The sequence below is a fragment of the Prionailurus bengalensis genome, chromosome E3 (assembly GCF_016509475.1).
Source record: "Prionailurus bengalensis isolate Pbe53 chromosome E3, Fcat_Pben_1.1_paternal_pri, whole genome shotgun sequence".
NCBI classification, from domain to species: domain Eukaryota; kingdom Metazoa; phylum Chordata; class Mammalia; order Carnivora; family Felidae; genus Prionailurus; species Prionailurus bengalensis.
In genome coordinates this window covers 10,695,624-10,718,249 of record NC_057357.1, presented here as the reverse complement: position 1 = coordinate 10,718,249, position 22,626 = coordinate 10,695,624, and the positions used below count along the sequence as shown (strand labels likewise).

The window sequence follows — 22,626 nt, the reverse complement described above, 5'->3', positions numbered from 1 at the left end:
GCCCGCTCCGCCCCGGCTCCGCTCCGCTCCGCTCCGGCTCCGGGATCCGGCTCTGGCTCCGGCCGGGCGCGCCGCTCAGCCGCCAGAGGGCGCCCCGCCCGCTCTTAAAGGGGCCGCGGCGCTGGGGCTGGGGGTGGGGCGGGAGGGGGCGGGAGGGGGCGGGCCGCACCCCTGGCTGCCGGGGCAGAGCCTCGCTCGCCTCCCGCACCCGCGATCTCCCGGCAAACCCATCCTCCTGCCGCCAGGCAGGTACCCGAGGCTTCTCTCCCCGCACCCCTGCTCCGGCCGGCATTCACCACGCTCCCCCAATCCCCCCTCCCCCTGGCGCGGACTCTCCCACCCCAGACGTTTACAGTTTGCAGGGCTATTTCACATTTCTCCCTTGGATCCTCACAACAATTTGCTGAGTTTGGCTGGGCGCCAGGAGCTTCTGCCCTGTTGCTTACTTGGGCAAGTCCTTTACCTCCCCAAGACTCAGTTTTCTCTTCTGTAAAATGGGGTGACGATACACCACGTGAAGATTAGAGCTAGTGAATGCTGAGTGTCTTATCTGTAGGAAGTGAATACCTAATGTGAGTGATGGTTATATTAGACATGAGGAAACAGATGCACACAGATGATGTAATCTCCCCAAAGTCACATTACAGGTATATGATAGACATTCTCCTTTCTTCCTGTCTGTGCAGTATAGTATGCACAGAGCACATGGTGCCTCTCCGTGTTGGGCACTGGGCTAAGCTCTGTGAGGGCCTGGTCTCTGCCCTCAGAGAGCTCACGGATTAAGGCAGAGTCACATTCTCAGCTTCTTTTAATGGCAGGTATCAACCACATGATGTCTTCCTTTGTGATTCCCATGTGATGCCAGAGGATGTCATGGACCTTATCTTCAGGAATAGGTTTGGCCAGTGCCATTGTCAGAAAACAGAGTAAGTCACTTGTCTAAAACCAAACCGCAGGGGTGGCTCAGTTGGTTAAGCGTCCTCCTGATTTTGACTCAGGTCATGATCTCACAGTTCATGGGTTTGAGCCCCGCTTAGAGCTCTATGCTGATGGCACGGAGCCTGCTTGGGATTCTTCCTCTCTCTCTCTCTCTCTCTCTCTCTCTCTCTCTCCCTCTAAATAAATAAATGAACATTAAAAAAAATAAAACAGCAATGAGCAAGCTTATTCCACCTCATCACACTAAGAAAGCACAGAGGTGGGACCAGGACAATCAGAAAACCTCACAGTGGTGGGGGGCGGGGAGGAAGGAGAGGACACCAGAAGAGGTGATGTTTGAGCAGGGTTTTGAGGGATGAATAGGAGTTCTGAAGCTCCCTATTTTCATAGGGAAAATAATGAAACCAAAGGGAAGCCCATAAGCCAAGGACTCTCCCAATCCAGCCAGAGCACATATCTCTACATGGTAGAGATATCTGAGAAGCAGAGAGAAAACTGATGGAGCTGGGCGGGACAGGCTTATTGACAGCCCACGACGACAATATTTCTTCCACATTTTAATGATAACTGAATTTGGTTTTCCCCTTCAAGACTCAGCTGGAACACCACCACCTCCAGGAAGCCCTCTCTACCTCCCCAGCCTGGGACGCGTGCCCCTCTCTTCTGCGCTCCCCCTGTCCCATCCCTGCTGTCCCTCCATCCTGGTCCTGGCCATGATCAGGAGCACCTCTACACCTGCCAGTTTCCTGGCTATGATCTCCCTGGTTCTGGCCTGCCTCCTCAGGACCCACCATTTCCATTAAGCTTCCGTGGTTCTCCTAGATACCCCCCTAGCTGGCCCTCCTTTGGGCCCTCCTACTCCTGGCTGCAGGACCCCTGCACTCTGGGAGGCGCTGGTAAGAGCTGATGGGAGACACCTACGCCGCTCCATTCCCCACCCTTTCTTGCCCACCCCCCTTTGTTCCCCAGTCCCTCTGTTGAATGCCCCACAGCAGCGCCTCCTGCCTCCCGTAAACCCTCCCCACACTCCTCGGACCCTCATACCTACTCCTACCTCTCTCGGCAGGGGAGGGGGGGAGAGGGGAGGTAACTCTGCTGCCTGTCACCTGGAGAAGCTTCCGCCACTTTCTGCCTCACCTCTTTGGGTTTTCTCTGCATCTGCTCGGCAGGCAGCCCTTCCTTCCCTCCTGCCTCCGGGAAGAGCAGTCCCTCTGGTTCCAAAGCCAACCCAGGTATCTTTGCTATGGGTCTCACCTTCACCTGCCTCCTCTCAGACGCCCTGATCCAATCGAGTAGTTATGTCTCTCTTTCTGTCTCTGTCTCCTACATCTTTAATCTCTGTCTTTAGACTGGCACCTTACTTTCACTACCACCCCCAATATTTTGTTCTCTCTCTCTCTCTCTCTTTTTTAAACATTTATTTATTTATTTGTTTATTTATTTATTTAAGAGAGAGAGATAGAGACAGAGTGCAAGCGGAGGAAAGACAGAGAGAGAGGGAGGCACAAAATCCAAAGCAGGCTCCAGGCTCTGAGCTGTCAGTACAAAGCCCGATGCAGGGCTCGAACTCATGGATCGTGACCCGAGCCGAAGGCAGACGCTTAACCGACCCTGCCACCCAGGTGCCCCATCGCCCCTGATATTTTGAAGTAACTTATGATAGACTGAATACTTGTGTCCCCCCACCCCACCCTAAAATTCATATGTCAAAGCCCTAACCCCCAGTGTGATGGTATTTGGAGGGGGGCCTCTGGGGATGATTAGGTTTAGACTAGGACATGAGATTGGGGTCCCCATGATGGAATTAGTGTCCTTACAAGAAGGGGAGGAGAGACTAGAGTTCTTTCTCTGTCCACCATGTGAGGACCCAGCGGGAAGGTGGCCTTCAGCAAGCCAGGAAGAGGGCTCTCCCCAGAAGCCCGATCTGTGGTACTTACTTTGACCTTGGACTTCCCAGACTCCAGAATCACGAGAAATAAAAGTCTATTGTTGAAGCCACTTGGTCTGTGACACTTTATTTTGGCACCCCAAGCAAACTAAGATGTTCCCTCCACACTTCATTCCCTGAGTCCATTTCCTCACCCTCCTAATTCCTCGACTCAGTCTGACCTCACCCCCTTCTCACCACTTGGAAGTCACTGGTCTGAGCCAGGGCTGTTCTTTTTCACATTCACCACCATTGACCACAATCTCTTTCTTGACCACATTGCAGTCAGACCCCAGACATTCCATAGCCATTGGGCGACAAAAATTAAAACGTCAGATAACGTCAAGCGTTGGTGACGATGGGAAGCAACAGGAATGCTCGTGTCCTGCCAGCGGGAGAGAGAATTATTGGCTCCAAGAGCATTCTGGCAAGCTCGTCATTCAAAGATCCCCGTATCACGTCCCTGCCATGTTGGACAGCGTAGTGCCCCCCAAAGATGTCCACAGCCTAAACCCTGGAAACTTAATATGTTACCTCACAAGGCAAAAGGGACTTTGCAGATGTGATTAAATTGAGGATCTTGAGACAGGGGGTGGGCCAATGTAATCACAAAGGTCCTTATAGAGGGGAGGTGGGGGTGGGGGTGAGAATTAGAGGAGCTGGTAACGGAAACAGAGGGCCAGAGTCAGAGAGGAATCTGAAGACACTGCGTCACTGGTTTTGAAGACGAAGGAAGAAGCCACGAGATACAGAATGGAAGCCTCTAGAAGCTGGAAAAGGAAAGGAAACACATCTTCCTCTCCAGACTCTGGAGGGAGCATGACCCAGCTGACACCTTGACTTCAGCCCAGTGAAACCCATTTTGGACTCGTGAGTCCAGAACCATAAGATAATATCGCGTTCTTTCGAGGTACTAATTAGGTAATTTGTTGTAGCTGCGAAAGGAAACTAAAGCAAACTCCTAGGAATTTGGGGAACGGGAATGTTCACAGTGGCCCTAACTTGTAAGAACGGAAAACTGGAAACAACCCAGACGTCCAACCCCAGAAGAACGGCAAAGGAACTGGTGAGCCTTTGTACAGGCGCCCCTTTGCCCTAGACACCAAATACAGGAGCAAATCGTAGTGCACATGACCCTTTGGGTGAATCCCACAAACAGCACTAATTGAGAAAAGGCAACCTGGGAAGAGTTCATCAAGTGTAATGCTGTTTACACAAAGTTTAGAAACAGGCAAAAGTATGGGGCGCCTGGGTGGCTCAGTCGGTTAAGCGTCTGACTTCGGCTCACGTCATGATCTCACCGTTTGTGGGCTCGAGCCCCGTGTCGGGCTCTGTGCCGACAGCTCAGAGCCTGGAGCCTGCTTTGGATTCTGTGTGTGTGTGTGTGTGTGTGTGTGTGTGTGTGTCTGCCCCTCCCCCACTCACTCTCTGTCTCTCAACAATGAACAAACATTTTAAAAAATTTAAAGAAAAGAAACAAACAGAATTAAACTTCATAATGCTTGGAGATATGTACAAAGGAAAAGCATAGGAACAATAAATACCAAATTCTGGAGCATGGCTGTCTGGCAGAAAAAGGTTGCAGTCAGGGAGGGACCAAGGGAAGTTCAATGGCATTGATAGATAGTTCGATTTCTTTCTTTCTTTCTTTCTTTCTTTCTTTCTTTCTTTCTTTCTTTCTTTCTTTTTAATTGAAAGTGAGAGAGAGAACAATGAGGGGAGGGGCAGAGAGAGTGGAGCAGAGGACCTGAAGTGGGCTCTGTGCTGACAGCAGAGAGCCTGATGCGGGGCTCGAACCCACAAACGGTGAGATCATGGCCTGAGCGGAAGTTGGACGCTTAACCGACTGAGCCACCCAGGCACCCTGATCGTTTGATTTCTTAAGCTGGTCGTGGTACACAGGTATGCACAGTATTATTCTTTATGTTTTTAGTAAGTCTGAAAACTTTGATATAAAATTAATAATTTTTAAGGTCTATTTTTAGACTTTACCTTTGGAGTCAGACAGACCTGGATCCCTTTCTGAGTTCTGCTGCTTCCTGTGTGACCAAGAGTAAATTCCTTAATTCCTTGAGCCTCAATTATAGTATCTGTAAAATGAGTAGTTGAAGGGTGTGACTTGATGTAAGTGTCTCGCATGTAGCCTGACATCCGGTCAGTGCTCCAAAAACAGCAGCCGCGATGTGTTTCTCTTTCTGGAAATGCTCCCTTGGTTTTAATTTATGGAGCACCTACTATCTGCCCGGGACGTCCAGGGGCTGACCCTACAAAGGGGACCCTTCATCTTCTCCCTGGTTCAATTTTTAAATTCATTATTCTCCAGGCGCGCCTGGGGGGCTCTGTTGGTTAAGCGTCCAACTTCGGCTCGGGTCACAGTCTCATGGTTCATGAGTTCGAGCCGCGTATCAGGCTCTCTGCTGTCAGGACAGAGCCTGCTTTAGATCCTCTGTCCCCCCCTCTCTCTACTTTCTCTTAAAGTAGAAAAGTAGTAAAGAAAGCTCTCTCTTTCTCTTAAAGATAAGTAAACATTAAAAAAAATAAATTCATTATTCTCCAAAAATCCAATCGCTACCCCTTAACAAAAACAGCTCTATTCAGATATAATTCATATGCAATATAATTCAACAATTTAAATTCTACAATTCAGTGCTTTGGGGTACATTCAGGGTTGTACAACCTTCGGTACAATTTTAGAACATTTCCAACACCGCAAAAAGAAACTTTGTACCCATTAGCAGTCACTCCCCATTCCTGCCCCAATCCGGGCCTCACCACCAGCCCCAGCATGAGGCAATCACTAATCTACTTATTCTATAGATTTGCCAATTCCGGACATTTCATACTAATGGAATCCTATAAGATGTGGTGTTTTGTGGCTGACTTCTTTCATTTCACAGAATGTTTTCTTTTTTTCTTTTTAATGTTTTCTTTTCTTATTTTTGAGACAGAGAGCACAAGCGGGGGAAGGGCAGAGATGGAGAGAAGGTCAGAGGATCCTAAGCGGGCTCTGTGCTGACAACAGCGAGCCCGATGCGGGGCTCGAACCCATGAACCATGAGATCATGAGGTCACGAGCTGAGCTGAAGTCCTACGCTCAACCGAATGAGCCATCCAGGGCACCCCCCATTTTAATCATTTTTAGGTACACACTTTGTGACACTAAACACATTCACACTGCTCAGGGACCATCACAACCATCCATCTCCAGAACGTGTTGATCTTCCCAAACTGAAACTGTGTATCCATTGAATACTATTTCCCCCTTAGGTCGGATCCTGATACCTACCCTACTGTTTTACTTTCTGTCTCCATGAATCTGACTACTCTCGGGACCTGGTACACGTGGAATCAGACAGTATTTGTCCTTTCGTGACTAGTTGATTTCACCGAGCGGAATCTCTCTAAGATTGCCCATGTTGTAGCATGTGACAGGATTTTCATCCTTTTTAAGGCTGAATAATATTCCACTGTACATGTGGTGTGCAACTTGTTTCTCCATTCATCAGTCGATGAACATTGGGGTTCACTTTTGGGCTCTTATGAACAATGCTGCTACGAACATTCGCACAAGTGTTTTTGTGACCTGGGTTTTTTTTCCTCTGGGTTATGTACCAATGAGTGGGTACATGATAACTTCATGTCGAACCTTTCTGAGGGAAGGCCAGACCATTTCCCAAAGCAGCTGCACCTCCCTACACTTGCACTAATGATGTAGGCAGGGTCTGATGTCTTCACCGATACTGTTATTATCCATCTTTCTTGTCACAACTCTTCTGGGGCGTCTGGGTGGCTCAGTGGGTTCAGCCTCCAACTCTTGGTCTCAACTCAGGTCTTGATCTCAGAGTCCTGAGTTCAGGCCCCGTGTGGGGCTCCGCGCTGGGCATGAAGACTACTTATAAACAAATAAACAAACAAATAAATAAATAAATATCCTAGTGGATGTAAAGTGGAATCTCACGATTTTGATTTGCATTTCTCTGATGGCTAATAATGTTGAGCATCTTTTTATGTACTATTGGTCATTTTTTAAAAAGGTTTATTTCTTGGGGCGCCTGGGTGGCTCAGTCGGTTAAGCGTCTGACTTCGGTTCAGATGGTGATTTCATGTTCGTGGGTTCGAGCCCCCTGTCCAGCTCTGTGCTGACAGCTCAGAGCCTAGAGCCTGCTTTGGATTTGTATCTCCCTCTCTCTCTCTCTGCCCCTCCTCCTCTCGCTCTCTCTCAAAAATGAACATTAAAAAAAATTTTAATAAAATAAAATAAAAAAGCTTATTTCTTTATTTAAGAAATTTCTACCCCCAACATGGGATTTAAACTCACAACCCTGAGTTCAAGGGTCATTGTGCTCTTCTGACTAAACCAGCCAGGCGCCCCACTATTGGTCACTTTTATGTCTTCATTAGAGAAATGTCTCTTCAGATCCTTCGCTAATTTTTTACTTGGGTATTTGTCTTTTTATTTTGCAGTTGTAAGAGTTCTTTATATATGGGGCGCCTGGGTGGCTCAGTCGGTTGGGCGTCCGACTTTGGCTCAGGTCACGATCTGGCGGTCTGTGAGTTTGAGCCCCGCGTCGGGCTCTGGGCTGACAGCTCAGAGACTGGAGCCTGTTTCAGAATCTGTGTCTCCCTCTCTCTCTGCCCCTCCCCCGTTCATGCTCTGTCTCTCTCTGTCTCAAAAATAAACGTTAAAAAAAAAAGAGTTCTTTATATAGTCTGGAAAGTAGTTTTTCATCAGATATACAGTTTGTACTTTTCTCTCATTCTGTAGGTTGTCTTTTCACACTCTTGATGGTGTCCTTTAAAGCACAAAAGTTTTTATTTTTTTTTTTAATTTTTATTTCATTGTATTATTTTTGAGGAAGGCAGGGGCATTTATTTCTTCCTGTGTCCCCCGTGGGAAGCCTTCACCCAGGGGTCCACCTGCCCAACACCACTGGGCGCTTATTTCCTGCCAACAGGCACGAGAGTTTTTATTTTGATGAAGTCCAATTTATCTATTTTTTTCTTCTGCTACTTGAGCTTTGACATCATATTGACGAAACCATTTCCCAACTGAAGATCATGAAGACTGGGGCTCCTGGGTGGCTCAGTCAGTTAAGTGCCCAACTTCGGCTCAGGTCATGATCTTGCGGTTTGGGAGTTTGAGCCCCGAGTCAGGCTCTGTGCTGACAGCTCGGAGCCTGGAGCCTGCTTCGGATTCTGTGTCTGCCTCTCTCTCTGCCCCTCCCCTGCTCACATTCTGTCTCTCTCTCAAAAATGAATGAATAAACATGAAAAAAATAACTTTACTGAGGTGTAACTTCTGCAAAATAAGCTGCTTAAAGTTTATTGATCTGAGAGGGAGAGAGAGAGAGAGAGAGAGAGAGAGAGAATCCCAAGCAGGCTCCACACTGTCAGAGAGGAGCCCAATGTAGGGCTTGAACTCCAGAAATGCAAGATCATGACCTGAGCCAAAGTTGGACGCTTAACCAACCCAGCCACCCAGGCACCCCAAGCTGCCCGTATTTTAAAGTGTACAATTTGATGAGTTTTGGCTTGTGAAACTATCCTCAAAATCAAAGCAATGGGGGCGCCTGGGTGGCTCAGTCGATTGAGCGTCCAACTCTTGATTTCAGCTCAGGTCATGATCCCATGGCCGTGGGATCGAGCCTTGAGTCAGGCTCTGCGCTGAACATGGACCCTGCTTGAGACTCTCTTTCTCTTTCTCTCTACCCCTCTCCTCCGTTTGTGGTCTCTCTCTCTCAAAAATAAACTTAAAAAAAACCACGGCAATGAACACATCCAATCCCCCTAAAAGATCATTTATGCTCTTCTGTGATTTCTCCCTCCTGCCTCTCCCCTACCCCTCAGCCAGATAACCCCTGATCTGGTTACTGACCAGATCCCTGACACTACTGATTAGTCTCCATTTTCCAGAATTTTATATAAATGGCATCGTACGGTGTATGCTACTTTTTTTTTTTTTTTTTGGTGTGTGGCTTCTTTCACTCATAATAGCTATTTTGATATTCATCCACTCTGTTGCATTTATCTGTTGCAGTTTGTTCCATCTTATTGCAGGATGGTATTTCACCATGTGGATATATCATAATTTGTTTATCCATCTGTTGATGGACATGTGGGCTGTTTCCAGTGTGAGACTTTTACAAGCAAAGCTGCTATGAACATTTGTGTACAAGTCTGTGTATGGACCCATTTCTTTATTTCTCTTACCTAAATACCTAGGAGTGATGTGGCCGGGTCAGAGAGGAGGCACCCATTTAACATTTTAAGAAAACCCCAGTCTTCCAAACTGTTTCATCATCCCCACCAGCAGTGTGTGAGGCTTACTTGATCCACATCCTTACCAACGCTTTATAAGCTCAGCCTTTTCCACTTTACCCATTCTAACAAGCGGTAGTCCCTTCGCTTTGCTAAAAAATACTTTTTGTATACACACGTGCATCTAGACAATATACTATTTGTAGGTGTTTTGAACATGAGGGCTCTGGGGCGCCTGGGTGGCTCGGTTGGCTGAGTGTCCAACTTCGGCTCAGGTCATGATCTTGCGGTCTGTGAGTTCGAGCCCTGCTTCAGGCTGTGTGCTGACAGCTCAGAGCCTGGAGCCTGCTTTGGATTCTGTGTCTCCCTCTCTCTCTGCCCCTCCCTTGCTCATGCTCTGTCTCTCCCTCTCTCTCAAAAGTTAAACATTACAAATTTTTTAAATAAATAGATGAACATTAAAAGAAAGAAAAGAAAGAAAGTGAAGGCTCTGACCTCAGCCATCTCTTCTTAGGGCTGCACAGGACGCCCTCCTGCATTTTGATGATGCTCCCACCGGCTCAGGATAAGGCCCACAGGAGGCAGCAATACAGGCTGAAGAAACAGGCAGTGTCCTCAGAGATCCCCATCTGCCTCGTGGGAGGCGCAGACATGACCTGCCATCCTGAAGACAACAGCCTAGTGGACGTCACCCCCTGGCGACCTTTCAAAGCAGTATCTTCCCATTCTGCCCGGTCAGTCTCCACTGCACCCCCTTATTTGGTTTAGGGGGTCGGCATCCTGCCGGCCAGCGAGGCTCAAACCAGGAAATCTTCCAGCTGTTCCCAGATCTTCTTGGTGCAATTCTGACGACACTTACAAACATGCTCTTTCGTTTCAGGTCCTGCTCAGGGGCTGGATCCAGAGTTGGAGGAGAGCCCAAGCCCTCTGGAGAAGCACACGCAGAAATCACGGTGACAACCTGTCCCTTCAGTCTGGTGAGTCCGCCATCCACCTCCCCTGGTCGGTCACATGTTCGGGCCCAGCTCAGGCAGGCCTGCCACCCCTGGGCTAAGGCACCCACCCCCACGAAGCCTCCAGTCTCCTCCCCCTCCCAGTGCTTCCCTCTAGCTGCAGCCCCAGTAAAGCCCCCCCACCTTCTGCCTTTGCTCACCATCCTTCCATGGCTCCCTGCTCTCTCTCAACTGGTCTTCACTTCTTTGTGTGACATCTGTGTTCCTCCATGATTCTCTCCCTCTTTCTTTTCCCCAATCTCGTACTCGACCCAGAGACCCTTCTCCAGTCGAGCCAGATGCCTGACAATTCCCCAACCTTATGCTGCATTTCCACATCTCTCCTGCCTTTGGCCAAGGTGTCCCTCCACCGTGGATGCCTTCCCCCCCCCACCACCACACGCCTTCTCCTAAAGCTGTAGAAGAACTGACCCGTCCTTCTTGACCTAGAACACACCCCCTCCTCCAAAGGCAGAATCAGCCTTTCCTTCCCAGCATTCCTTCCTCATGCCAACTTGACCTGTCATTAAAGACCCATCTATTCCCCACCTGTTAGCCTTAGGGGTCCCCTGAGAGCAGGAACAACATTTATGTCCTCTTTCCAGCAAAGGATCTATTTATTACACAGCAGGTGCACAGTCGGGGCACCTGGGCTCAGACTCCAGTTCTGCCACCTACCACCGACCTGAACCTCCCTGCACCTCTGTTCCCTCATCTGTAAAACCGGGAGAAGCCACCCACCCCTTCTGGCCATTGAAGGGATTCAATGAGTTAACCCACATAAAGGGTTTAAGAGGTGTAGGCAGGACCCTGGTAAGTAGTCAATGCTGGGCGAACATTAGCCAGAAATGGTAATGATTTGTTGAGTTGAAATGAAACCCTGCCCTCGTTCTAGAGAATTTTCATATGAAGAGGGAGATACTTTCTGTTGGTCTTCAGGAGACTTTCTTAAATAAGGAGCCCCCCCCCCCGCCCATGCCTCCCCAGCTTCCATTAAAGGAGAGTAGCCCCTCAACAGAAGCTGTCGAAATCATCTCCTTTCTTTCTTAGCTTCAAAGCAACCATGAACATCTTCCTCCTTCAGGAAGCCTTCCAGGATTGGATTCCTTCAAGGAACTTCTTTCTTCTACCTTTCTCTGATGTGAAGGCCCAAGACCATCGCCATCCCCTTGCCCTGCTTCCTATCTTACACAGGAGGAAACAGGCACAGGGAGGAGAGAGAGGTCAGGAGGGGATAGGCGTTCTGGAAGGGTCAAGGGCTCCGTGAGGGTGGAGGGGTGTGTGTGTGTGAAAGAGAGAGAGAAAGAGAGAGAGAGAGAGAGAGTAGGGGGCGGGCTGCTCAGGGAGGAGAAGAGAGCCCAGGGAAGGGGTGGGGGGGCTCGGTGAGGTCCAGGTGAGGAAGTGGGTGAGTGGGCTTAGAAGCCCAGTGGACTCAGGATAAGGCCGGTAGAACCAGAGGCGGGAATGAAGGGGGTTCGGTGAGCCAGATGGGAGCTCAACAGAGACAGGGAATTCAGGAGCCAGGATGAGGTTCCCAGAGGGGCTGGGGCTCAGGGAGGTGACTGCAGCGTCCCAGGCTCTGCCTCTGTCCACCTGGGCCATGGTCCCATACCTGTGGCTCCTCCTTCTCAAACCCAGCCAGCGGTTTGGGAGCCTGGCACCAAGCCCTCCGGGAGAGGGGGGTTAAAGGTGAGCGGGCACGAGTAGGTCCCAGACGGGGATTGGCAGGCGCCTGGGCCCGTGGCCCAGGCCCATGGCTGTGCCACAGGCGGCCAGACGGGTGAGCGGCTGCCACCCACGTGCTGAGAGAAGGAGGCACCGGAACAAGGGGCAAAGGACACCCCGAACGGGCGGGGGCCGAGCAGTGCCCGCGTCCACCACACTCGCTGCTAAAAGCCGGGCCCAGGGCGTAGCGCACAGAGCCCTCTGCCGCCGCCGGCGCAGAGAAGACGCGGCGGCTGCTGTCGGCGGCGGCCCAGGAGCATCCTGCGTGCGCCCCTAAGGCTCCCGCTCCCCAGACGCCACCCAAGGAGGAGACCCTGCGGGCGTGGCCCACCCTACCCGCAGATCCCTCGGAATCCAGGTGAGGGGTGTGGAGGAGATCAGGTGGGTGCAGGTGCATAGCCCAAGGGGAGTCAGATCCTCCCCTAGGCTGGACCTCAGTCCCCGCACCTGTTCAATGGGGGAGGGCCACCGGTTCAGCTCTGCTGGGCTGGTGGGGTCAATACTCTTGTGTACTTGCCCTGGCTCAGCTGCCAGGAGAAGGAGGCAAGCTCAGACCCCAGAGAGGGCTTAGGATCAAGAATCTGAGAATTCATCCTGCCTGTTCTTCCAGGAGCAGAGGGTGAAGTGCACACGGGTTCCCACCGCCTCCTGGGCTCCCACCAGCTGGGGAAGGATTGAACGGTGCTCTGAGGACTCTCCATAGAGGTGACTGTGGGGCCGGGGAGGCAGGAGGGAGGGCCTTCTCTGTTACACCCTCTGCCCAAGACAGGTGTGGGTGCCAGGAGAGAAGCCAGTTCCAGATGGGCCCTAGGATCACAGCAGCAAGGACTCAGAGCTCCCCCTGGCTGGGCAGGGAGAAGCCAGATGTTACCGTGGGGCAGGGAAGCCACGTGGATTCATGGCCACCAGACTTCTAGCCAACAGGTAGGGGCTAGGGAAATGGCAAAGGGCACTCCTTCTGGTCTGGCCCAGGAAGGCCAGGGCTCCCTTCGGCCTCCCAGCCACCCTACCCCCACCTCCGTGTCTCCTGAGGTCACCCTGGTGGGCAAAGAAGCCAGGGTCAGGCCTGGGTCGGGTTTAGGAGCTTTGAGTTCTTGTCTGTGTCGGGCTGTGTGACGTTGGGCCCATTACTTCCTTTCTCTGGGCCTGGCTCTCCCTCTGTGACATGGGGAGGCTTGTTTCTGGGACGCTGGAGGGGAGATAGGGACAGGATTAAATGGGACGCCAGGATGCTTTGGAGGACAGGGAGCCCCACTCCAAGCAAGGTCCTTGTGGTCCTTCACAAGGAGGATGATGTCCCAGGGTCAGCTGGATCAGGTGTTGGGTGGGGCCAGGGACCTGGCCCAGGCCTCCATCTTGTCCAGGTGAGTTTCCTTCTGTTCTCTGCATGTGGCCTGCCCATCTCCTGCCCAGACCGGCAGATCCAGGGGGAGGACAACTGGGGCCTGGGGATCTCAGGCCTGGGAACATGGGCAGGGAGGCTCAGCTCCTTAGCCCCAGGGCAGGGCTAGCTCCTGGAGGAGGGGGAAGATTCCCACTGAGGAGCTCCGTGCTGTGGCAACCAGGATCCTCCCTCTCTTGAGAGGGCCACCCTTCTGGCTGCACCCAGGAAGGACACGATCTACCCCAGGCCAGGGCTCAGTTTGGAATCGCGCTCAGGGCTCAGGGTGGGATCAGGACTCAACCTGGGCCCAGGTGAGGGGGCCAGGGCCAGGGCCGCACCTGGGTTCTTGGAATGTTGTCAACGAAATCGTCCGGCCTGTGTGTGAGTAGCACTGGTGGAGGTGATGTTTGTAAACTGAGGTAGAGGGCGCAATGGGCTTTGAGGAACTGCAGGGTGGGATGGAGGGAGAGGGGCTGTGCTCTTGAGGCTCCTGTGGACTACACCTGCCCCAGAGCCCACTTCTTCCCTTTGGGCAGAAGCCGTACTTGGAGCCTCCCTCTGAGGCTGCCCTTGACTCTGCTGCTGGCTCCGTGAGGGGCAAAGGCAGGTGGAGACTGGGCTGAGAGAGGCCTTCATCAGCACAATTCTCACTCCCTGTTCAGGGCTGACAAAGGGGTTTGGGCTCAGATGTGAGGCAGGGGAGGAAGGAAAGGGGGGCTCCCTCAGGCCCAGGGTCGCTCGGAAGGGGGAAGGAGGGACTGAAATTTGCCGGACACCTACTACGTGCCAGGCACCGTGCAGGGATTTTCTGTCACTGTTTCCTTCTTCCTGATAACCTGAGAGGGAAAGGATATCGTGCCCACTTTATAGATGAGGAAACAGAGAAGTCAAAGCACCGGCTCAAGGTCACACAGCCTGGAAATGACGGGGCTGGGCTTCAAAACAAGCCACCCTGATTCCAAAGCCCTGATTTCTGCTCCCACTGTTACCTCTGCCTCGTCCCCTGTCACCTTCTGGGCCTCACCCTGTGCCTCCGTTGACACTGATGCCGACACCGTCGAGAGCAGCTGTGGGCAAGCGTGTGTGTTGCATCCGGGGAGCAGCACACATCAGGGGGTGTACTCGTGGATGCTCGTGGGTGTCCACATGGTCTGCACCCCGCTCCCCACCTCCCCGCTGGACTTTCCTGCCCTTGAGCTTCAGGAGCAAGGCAGCTCACATTTGCCTTTTCTCTTAGAGGTGGGCTAAGCTGATCTTGTGTAGGGGGTCCCCAACAGGGCAGGAGGAAACCAAACATTCCCAGGGCAGGGTCTGGCACTGATAAATAGGTGACGCATCCCTCCAGCTGGCCCCGAGATGTGGGGGCAGGCTGGCTGGCATGTAAGCCGGCCTGTGACAGTCTGCTCCATCCTGCCCAGAATCCCCAGGTCTCCCTAGTGCTGGGTAGCTCTGGGAGTCACGTCAGCTCTTGTCCCACACAGCCCCATCAGCCACGTGACTCTGGATGAGAGGTATGCCTCCCTAGGACCCCTTTCTGTGTCAGTCCAGGGACCCGACGCCCTCATGGGGCCCATGTGACTCCCTGAGCTCCTTAGCAGTGGGAGGCCCGGGGATTCTGGGCAGGGCAGACCTGACTGTCCCTTCCCATGGCTGGTTTGAGAAGCCGTTTTCCATCCTCAAGTCCCCTGGTGGAGGCTGTCCCCCCATGGCCTGTCCCATAGCATCTGGTTCTTTCTCTAACACTGTACTCAGAGGTATTGGTTAGGAAGGAAAGAAAAAAGGAAGGACAGGGGTGGGAGAGGAAAAGAGGGAAAGAGAAAGGAAATTCACACTCATGTGCCTACCACTGGCTCTTACATATTTCGTCTGATTCTGCCAACAACCCCGTAGGGTGAATTTAACATCAATTTCCCACACCCATTTTAAATGTTTATTTACTTGTTTTTGAGATCGAGAGACAGAGAGTGTGAGTGGAGGAGGGACAGAGAGAAAGGGAGAGAGAATCCCAAGCAAGCTCTGTGCTATCAGGGCAGAGTCCTATGTAGGGCTCAAACTCACGAACCTATAAGATCTTTACCTAAGCCAATATCGAGAGTCGGACCCTTAACCAACTGAGCTACCCAGGCGCCCCCTTCACACCCATTTTAAAGTGACAAACCAGTGCTCAAAGCCCATGATACCACTCTTTCCTTGTATGGAGCACACTCAGAGAGGAGCCCAGGGTCACACACAGGGGCAAATTTGAGCACCACAGTCCGCACCCTGCCCCCATGCCTCTGTGCCAGGGAGCCCTGGATGGCAGGGGCATCATCTGACCTGGATGCTGAGGGGTCTGTGGGACCAGGGGGGGCTCTAGCCTTGATGATAATCCCCTCCCCTCCAAGGCATTCCCCATTCTACTCTCTTGGAGCTGACTCTGAACAACGAGGCACAGACCCACCCTGGCACACTGGGGTGGCCAGAAATGCCACAGGTACAAAGAAGGAGACTGTACTGCAAGGTGCACCTGCTCTCCAGCCCTCTGTTTTCTCATCTGTAGAATGGGTAGACTAACACAGTGTTACCTGTTCTACTTCTTCTGGAACTCCAGAAGTTCAGTGTGGAGGGGTCGGAGCTGGGAAGCTGGAGACCTGGCTCGGTCACTAATGTGACATGCACCGGGTAGCCTGACGCAAGCCGCTGCTCCAAAGGAGCCCCTCCAAGTCACATGAGCCCGTTGCCCTTGCTGATTTCTACATCTTATTCCAATTCGGATGTGCCAAACTTCCAAGTAGCAGATGTGAGTCCTGAGCAGTGTATGTTTAGTCCTTCTCCTGTGTTTCTGGCACACAGCTCCTAAAACCCTTGGAATCTCCAGAGCAATGAGGGTCTTTTGTATGCTAATGAGATGCCTGGTGGCTGGTGGCCCCTAATAGTTTCAGGATGGAAGTTGGTCACCAGGGAGATCAAGGTGGGATTAGAGAGTTGGAACTTTCAGCCCCACCCCCCCATCTCTCAGGAGGGGAATGGGGCTGGAAACTGAGTTCACTGGCCAATCACCAAAATCATGCCTGCCTAATGAATTTCCATTAAAAACTCCTCAACGAAGGGGTTGGTGAACACATCCAGGTGCTGGGAGGGTGGTGCACCTGGAGAGGGCATGGAAACCCCATGTGCCCCCCGCCCTCCATACCTTTCCCCGTGCCTGTCTTCCACATTTGGCTTTCCTGGGTTGTATCCTTTATGATAAAATGGTAAATGTGAGCAAAGTGCTTTCCTGAGTTCTGTGAGCCTTTCTAGCAAATTGGAAAAACCTGAACAAGGCATGCTGCGATTCCCCTGATTTATAGCTGGTCGGTCAGAAGTACAAGTGTTAACCCAGACTTGTGGTTGGTATCTGAAATGGAGACAGTCTTAACGGGACTGACCCCTTAACTTGTGGGGTTGGATGCTAACTCCTGGGAGATAGTGTCAGAAGGGAACTGAATTGTAGGACTCTCAGCCAGTGTCAGGGAATTGGAGAAGTGGTGTTGGAAAAGACATCATGCATTTGGTGTCAGAGGTGTCACGAGTAAAAATTGTCTACTGGTAAATGGTGGCCAGTGACATTTTTGCAAACTGACAGACTCTTGGTAGGATGGCTCTTCTTGGCAAAACCTCATCTCCTGGCTGACCCTCCATCCCTCCACTGCTGTGACACTGCACTACCGTATAGCACATTCTCCACCCTGGCTGGTCACAACCTACCTACAGGCTACACTGCTTCCCATGCTACAGGGAGGGCAGCTGAATCCCAGAGACGGTGAATGGTTTGCCTGAGATGACTCACAGGTACCTGATGAGCCAACCTACTGGGCTCTGTGCCCTAAAGAGAAAATGTCCCCCATGGCGCCCTTGGGCTCTGTGGATTGAGAAGGAGCGTTCAGACAAGATGGGGCAGAAGGCTGAACCTTTCCCTTCCCCAGGGTCCGGTCAGCCAATCAGGGACCCTTTCCTTTGTTTGGACATCTTTGATCTGTGGACTTTGGGGTCCTCAAGAAGAAAGCAGCCATCATCTACTGCCCTATCTCCTCTTATTTTCTTTACTCTACTGAAGGATTTTTTTTCTGGTTTCAAAAGTAATATACAGGCCTTATACAATTTTAGCATTTATGGAAATTTACGAGTGAATGAATGTCTGTTTCCCATATCCCATAAAGACCATCAAAATGCCATAGTGTGTTGGCTGTGTGTCCAGACTTTTCTCTTTCCATATATGAATGTTCACCATTATTTATTTCTACTTGAGTGAGATCACACTTCACACATTGTTTCTGCAACTTTCTTCTAACATCAGCATTGCACCTTAGCTACTTTTTACTATTTCTACACTTATGATAATGATAGCACGTCTTTACCACCTGAGCACTTTGAAGGTATTGATTCACTTAATCCTCATAAAAACTGTAAGAGGTGGGTACTCTGTTTATCCCCATTTTATAGACAAAGTTGTTAACAGCTACATGGTTTTCCACTGTAGAGATCTGTCAAAATTTATTCAACCATTCTCCTGTTTGTCAGAATTATAAACAGTGCTGTGAGGAACATCCTTGTACATCTTTGTACATTAGGGACACATTTTTATTTTTATTTTTTCAAATGTTTATTTTTGAGAGACAGAGAGAGAGAGCACCAGACGGGGAGGGGCAGAGAGAGGGGGTCAGAGGATCCAAAGAGGGCTCTGTGCTGACAGCAGACAGCCTGATGTGGGGCTCGAACTCACAGACCATGAGATCATGACCTGAGCCAAAGTTGGACGCTTAACTGACTGAGCCACCCAGGAGCCCCAATTTTTACTTTGATTTTTAAAGTTTTATTTTTATTTTTTTAAAGGTTTTATTTTTATTTATTTATTTTTTAATTTTTTTTTTCAACGTTTATTTATTTTTGGGACAGAGAGAGACAGAGCCTGAACGGGGGAGGGGCAGAGAGAGAGGGAGACACAGAATCGGAAACAGGCTCCAGGCTCTGAGCCATCAGCCCAGAGCCCGACGCGGGGCTCGAACTCACTACTATTTTAACCATGCTAGTAAAAAAGTACAGGTGAGGAATTAGAGCCTTAAATTACTTGCTCTGTGACCTCAAGCAAGTAAGTTAACTTCTCGGAGCCTGTTTGCTCATAGATGACAAGTAATCATAAGCCCTGTTCATCTAGGTTCCTCAAGGGACAAGAGAAGATTCTAAAAGTTCTGTGGTTCCTGCCAATGGCCAGGCAGAGACTGGTGGTTTTGTTGGCTAAACTTTGGGCAGGCTTTGGAATTACAGATGGATGGACCAAGGCCCTGGCCTTGGGAAGTTGGATGATGGGAAGAAAGGGGGCACAGAAGAAGAGGAGGGAAGAAGACGGAGAGGTATTGAAGTGGGCTGGGCCTGAAACTAGCCTCACTGCATGTTCCCCCAGATCCCAGGGGCCTGGGCTGGTTTTTCTAGGACCGTCTGGGGAAGCCCATGTTGACCTTCCGAGCCACTCTCCTCCTTTTCCTGTCCTTCCTCAGTCTGGGACAGGCTCTGGATCCTAGCTCCCACCATGTCTGCTGGTCTTTCTCCAGTTGCTTGTTTTCCTCTCCTGGGCTCTCCACACCCCACACCCCAGCGCAGCCCAGCCTGGGGCAGGAACCCATTGCAAGCTCCCAGACATGGTGTCAGCCTTGGGTTCAAATCTCTGCCCCCCCCATGCCCCACTACCCCGGGCTTAACTAAGGGCCTGATACAAGGAGGCAGTTAATACATGTGCTGGATGGGCAGCTGAAGGGGTATTTGGGTGGAGAAAGGGATGAAGAGATGGAAGGTTAGGTAGATGTATAAATGGAAGGAAAATGGACAGATGGACAGATTGGGAAGATATGAATGGATAAATAGATGGATGCAAGAAGAGATGAATGGATGGGTTGAGAGGTGATGAATGGACAGATAAGTGGGCAGATTGGGATGGACAGATGGATGGATGGACAGATGGATGGATGGATGGATGGATGGATGGATGGATGGTTGCATGGATGGTTGCATGGATGGATGGATGGATGGATGCATGGATGGATGGATGCATGGATGGATAGGTAAATGACCAGATGTGCAGATAGATACAGTTGAGTAGATGAGGGGAAGTAGCTGGGTGCTCACTCCATCTCTACTCTGTTGTTCTTCCTCCCCTGCCTTTCCTCCTCCCTTCTCACAATCTCAGAGCACAAAGAGCAGGGCTTCTCAGTGGGACCAGGGGCAGTCGACATAGAATGTATTTTTATTTGGTATTTTCATAATTTAAAAATGTATAAACAATACACTTATAGTATTCCTAAATATAAATATAGAAGCAGAAAGTCTAGAAACGTGAGACGTACTTCTTGCAAAGGGAAGTGACTTTTTTCACTGCCTTTGGGTTGAGACCTATATTTTTTGGTAGAACACTTGGGTGCTTCTGATGTGAAAACGAATCTGGTCCAACTTGCTCACTTTAATGTAGTCACATTTATCGACTTTTCCTTCATGATTTGGTCCCCCATTTCACAGATGCAGAAACTGAGACTCCAACAGGGGAAACTGTCTTCCCATCTTGCTGCCAGTTAGAGACACAGCTAAGACTCCTCTTTCTCATTCTTGTCCACCCCTGCATCCCCTGCTTCTTCAACTCACTCAATGATGCCCCCAAATCCTCTTCTGGCCTGATGTGCCACCTCCCTCCTCCCCCCACCTAAATGCCCAAATCACCTCCAGCTGAGGGAGGCTTTGGGTAAGAGCATCCAAGGTGACTCGGGGTGGAGTGGCTGATTGTGTGTGTGTGTGTGTGTGTGTGTGCAAACTTGGTTTCTCTTTTCAAAAGCTTTTTTTTAATATCAATTTTTGAGAGAGAGAGAGAACGTGAGCAGGGGAGGGGAAGGGGTAGACAGAGAGGGAGACAGTAGATCTGTGTTGACAGCAGCAAGCCCAATGTGGGGCTTGAACTGATGAACCTTGAGATCATGACCTGAGCCAAAGTTGGACACCCTATTGACTGAGACGCTCAGGTGGCTCTCTTTTCAAAAACTTTAAAATCAGAGTGCCTGGGTGGCTCAGTCAGTTAAGTGTCCGATTTCGGCTCAGGTCATGACCTCGTGGTCCATGAGTTCCAGCCCCGTATTGGGCTCTGTGTTGACAGCTCAGAGCCTAGAGCCTGCTTCGGATTCTGGTCTCCCTCTCTCTCTTTCTGCCCCTTCCCCACTTCTCTCTCAAAATAAACGTTAAAAAAAAAACCTTTTAAATCTAACATACCTATGTTAGAGTACACACATTGTAAGTATCCAGCTTGATGAGTATTTCCAGCAAATGCACCCATGTAACCTGAACCCAGATACTGAGACAAAATGTTAGCAGCACTCCAGGAAGCCCCTTCCTGATCCCTTCTCTCACCTCAAAGCTAAACACTACCCTGACTCCAAAGCCACAGGTTAGCTTGTTTTAGAGCCTTATATAAATGAAGTCTTACAGCACATACCCTCCTGTGTCAGGCTTCTTTTGTTCACCATATTGTCGGTGAGATGTACCCATATGGTTGCATTTGGTTATATGGTGTTCATCCCCGTTACTGTGTTAATATTCTGTAGTGTGAGGAGGCAGCGCCTGGCTGCATTATAGGAATAATGCTGAGTGAATAGTCGTGTATATGTATTTGTTGCACAAACACACCCGTTTCTGTGGAATTGCTGGGTTATAAGGGAGGTGGATGTTCAGCCCCAGTAGGTACTGACAAATAGTTTTCTGAAGTGATCGGGCCAAGTTACCCTGGCAGCGGCATGGATGAAATTCTACTGGTACCACGTCCTCCCGAGCGATCGCTCGTCCTTCTAATTTGAGAATGTAGGTTCTTGGGGGCAGGCTGGCATCAGATTGCCTGAGTGTGAATCTCAGCTCTCCTTGTACCTTTTGACCTTCGGCAAAGCCTGTTCCTTTGTCTACAAGACGAGTTGAAAATCACGGAGCTGTCGTGGACATTCTACAGACGGGTTAGGTTAGGCGCCACCAACATTAGCCATTTATGGTTCACTCTCACAACAGTACTCTGAATCACCTCCCAGAGCCTCAGTTTCCCCTCGGTAAAATGTAACACATCCACACACGTGCACAGTGGAGAGGACTACCAGGAAATGGAACGATATATAAAAGTGCCTGATTTTATGAGATATAATACACTTACTATAAAATTCACCCTTTTTCAGTGTCATTCAGCATATTCACAAAGTTGCACAACTATCCCCAACTATCTCATTCTAGAACATTTTCACCATCCCCAAGGTGAAACCCAATACCAATTAGCAGTTATTCTAATTCCCCACACCCAACTATTCCCAACCCCTAGCAGCTGCTAATCTACTTTCCATCACTATGGATATTACAAGGGCCAAATCTTTGCATTTCTGTATTTTTTAAGCTTATTTATTTTGAGAGAGATCGAGACAGCGCCAGCAGGGGAAGGGCAGAGAGAGAGGGAGAGAGAATCCCAAGCAGGCTCCACACTGCCAGTGCAGAGCCAGACACGGGGCTCGAAACCGTGAGATCGTGACCTGAGCGGAAACCGAGAATTAGATGCTCAGCTGACGGAGCCACCCAAGTGCCCCTCTGTATTTTTTAACTTTCGCAAAAGTGAAATACTAGCCCTAGGATAGGCACATAATACACACTTAGTAAGTGTCATCTGTGTGTGTCTGTGTGTCTGTGTGTGTGTGTGTAGATGGGTGGACAGATAGAACACACGTAGTAGACAGATAGAGTATAAACTCAATTCATTCAACAAAAACCCATCTGCCCCGTTCGCACTTGGAGAAAAATGGTCTATGGAGAGGATGGGATTCTCGCTTTCAGGCAGTTCGCCATCTAGTGGGATACGGAGGGATGTGCACCCCTCACTGGGAACGCAGAGCAGAACGCAGTTACAAGTTGTATTGGAACAAGGGTTGTGGGAACTCCGGGAAGATGTTGGAGGTGGAGGCGGCACTTCTAGTTTGGGTGAGCTTTCCAGACGAGGAGGGAAAGGAGGGGATCCTGAGAGCGAAGGCTGGGACACAGGGCGGGTGTGATGTCAAGCAGGACGGCAGGGACAGCCAGGGTTTCACACCGGGTCCCGCACCTCCGTGGCCTGTGAACGAGACTTGGCTGTAGAGAGAGGCTGTAAGCCCGGGGCCGTGGGTAATGGGGGCCAGATGGGAAAGGGAGGAGAGGGGTGAGCCCAGGCCAGCTCGCACAAGCCTGCACTGTCATCCGGGCAAGGGCACCCTGAACCAGCTGTGCCGAAGCCCAGGCATGCCAGGGCCCCCATGCCACCAGCTGGTTTGACTTCTCCAGTTGACCGTGGCTAGAATCGTATTTAAGAGGAGACAAGTGGCAGCCTCATAAGTGAAGGAGACTGGACTTCA

The 22,626-nt window shown here is 50.5% G+C and overlaps 1 protein-coding gene across 1 annotated transcript in view; it reads left to right on the top strand.

The window, feature by feature from the left end:
• The first annotated feature begins 11,993 nt into the window (after positions 1-11,993).
• Positions 11,994-22,626, top strand: part of MLXIPL (MLX interacting protein like) — a 31,888-nt gene continuing 21,255 nt past the window's right edge. Inside the window, exons 1-3 of the mRNA XM_043559856.1 lie at positions 11,994-12,199; positions 12,452-12,522; positions 12,611-12,765. Coding sequence (XP_043415791.1) covers positions 12,740-12,765 — 26 coding nt within the window. The 5' untranslated portion in view covers positions 11,994-12,199; positions 12,452-12,522; positions 12,611-12,739. The remainder of the gene's footprint in view (positions 12,200-12,451; positions 12,523-12,610; positions 12,766-22,626) is intronic.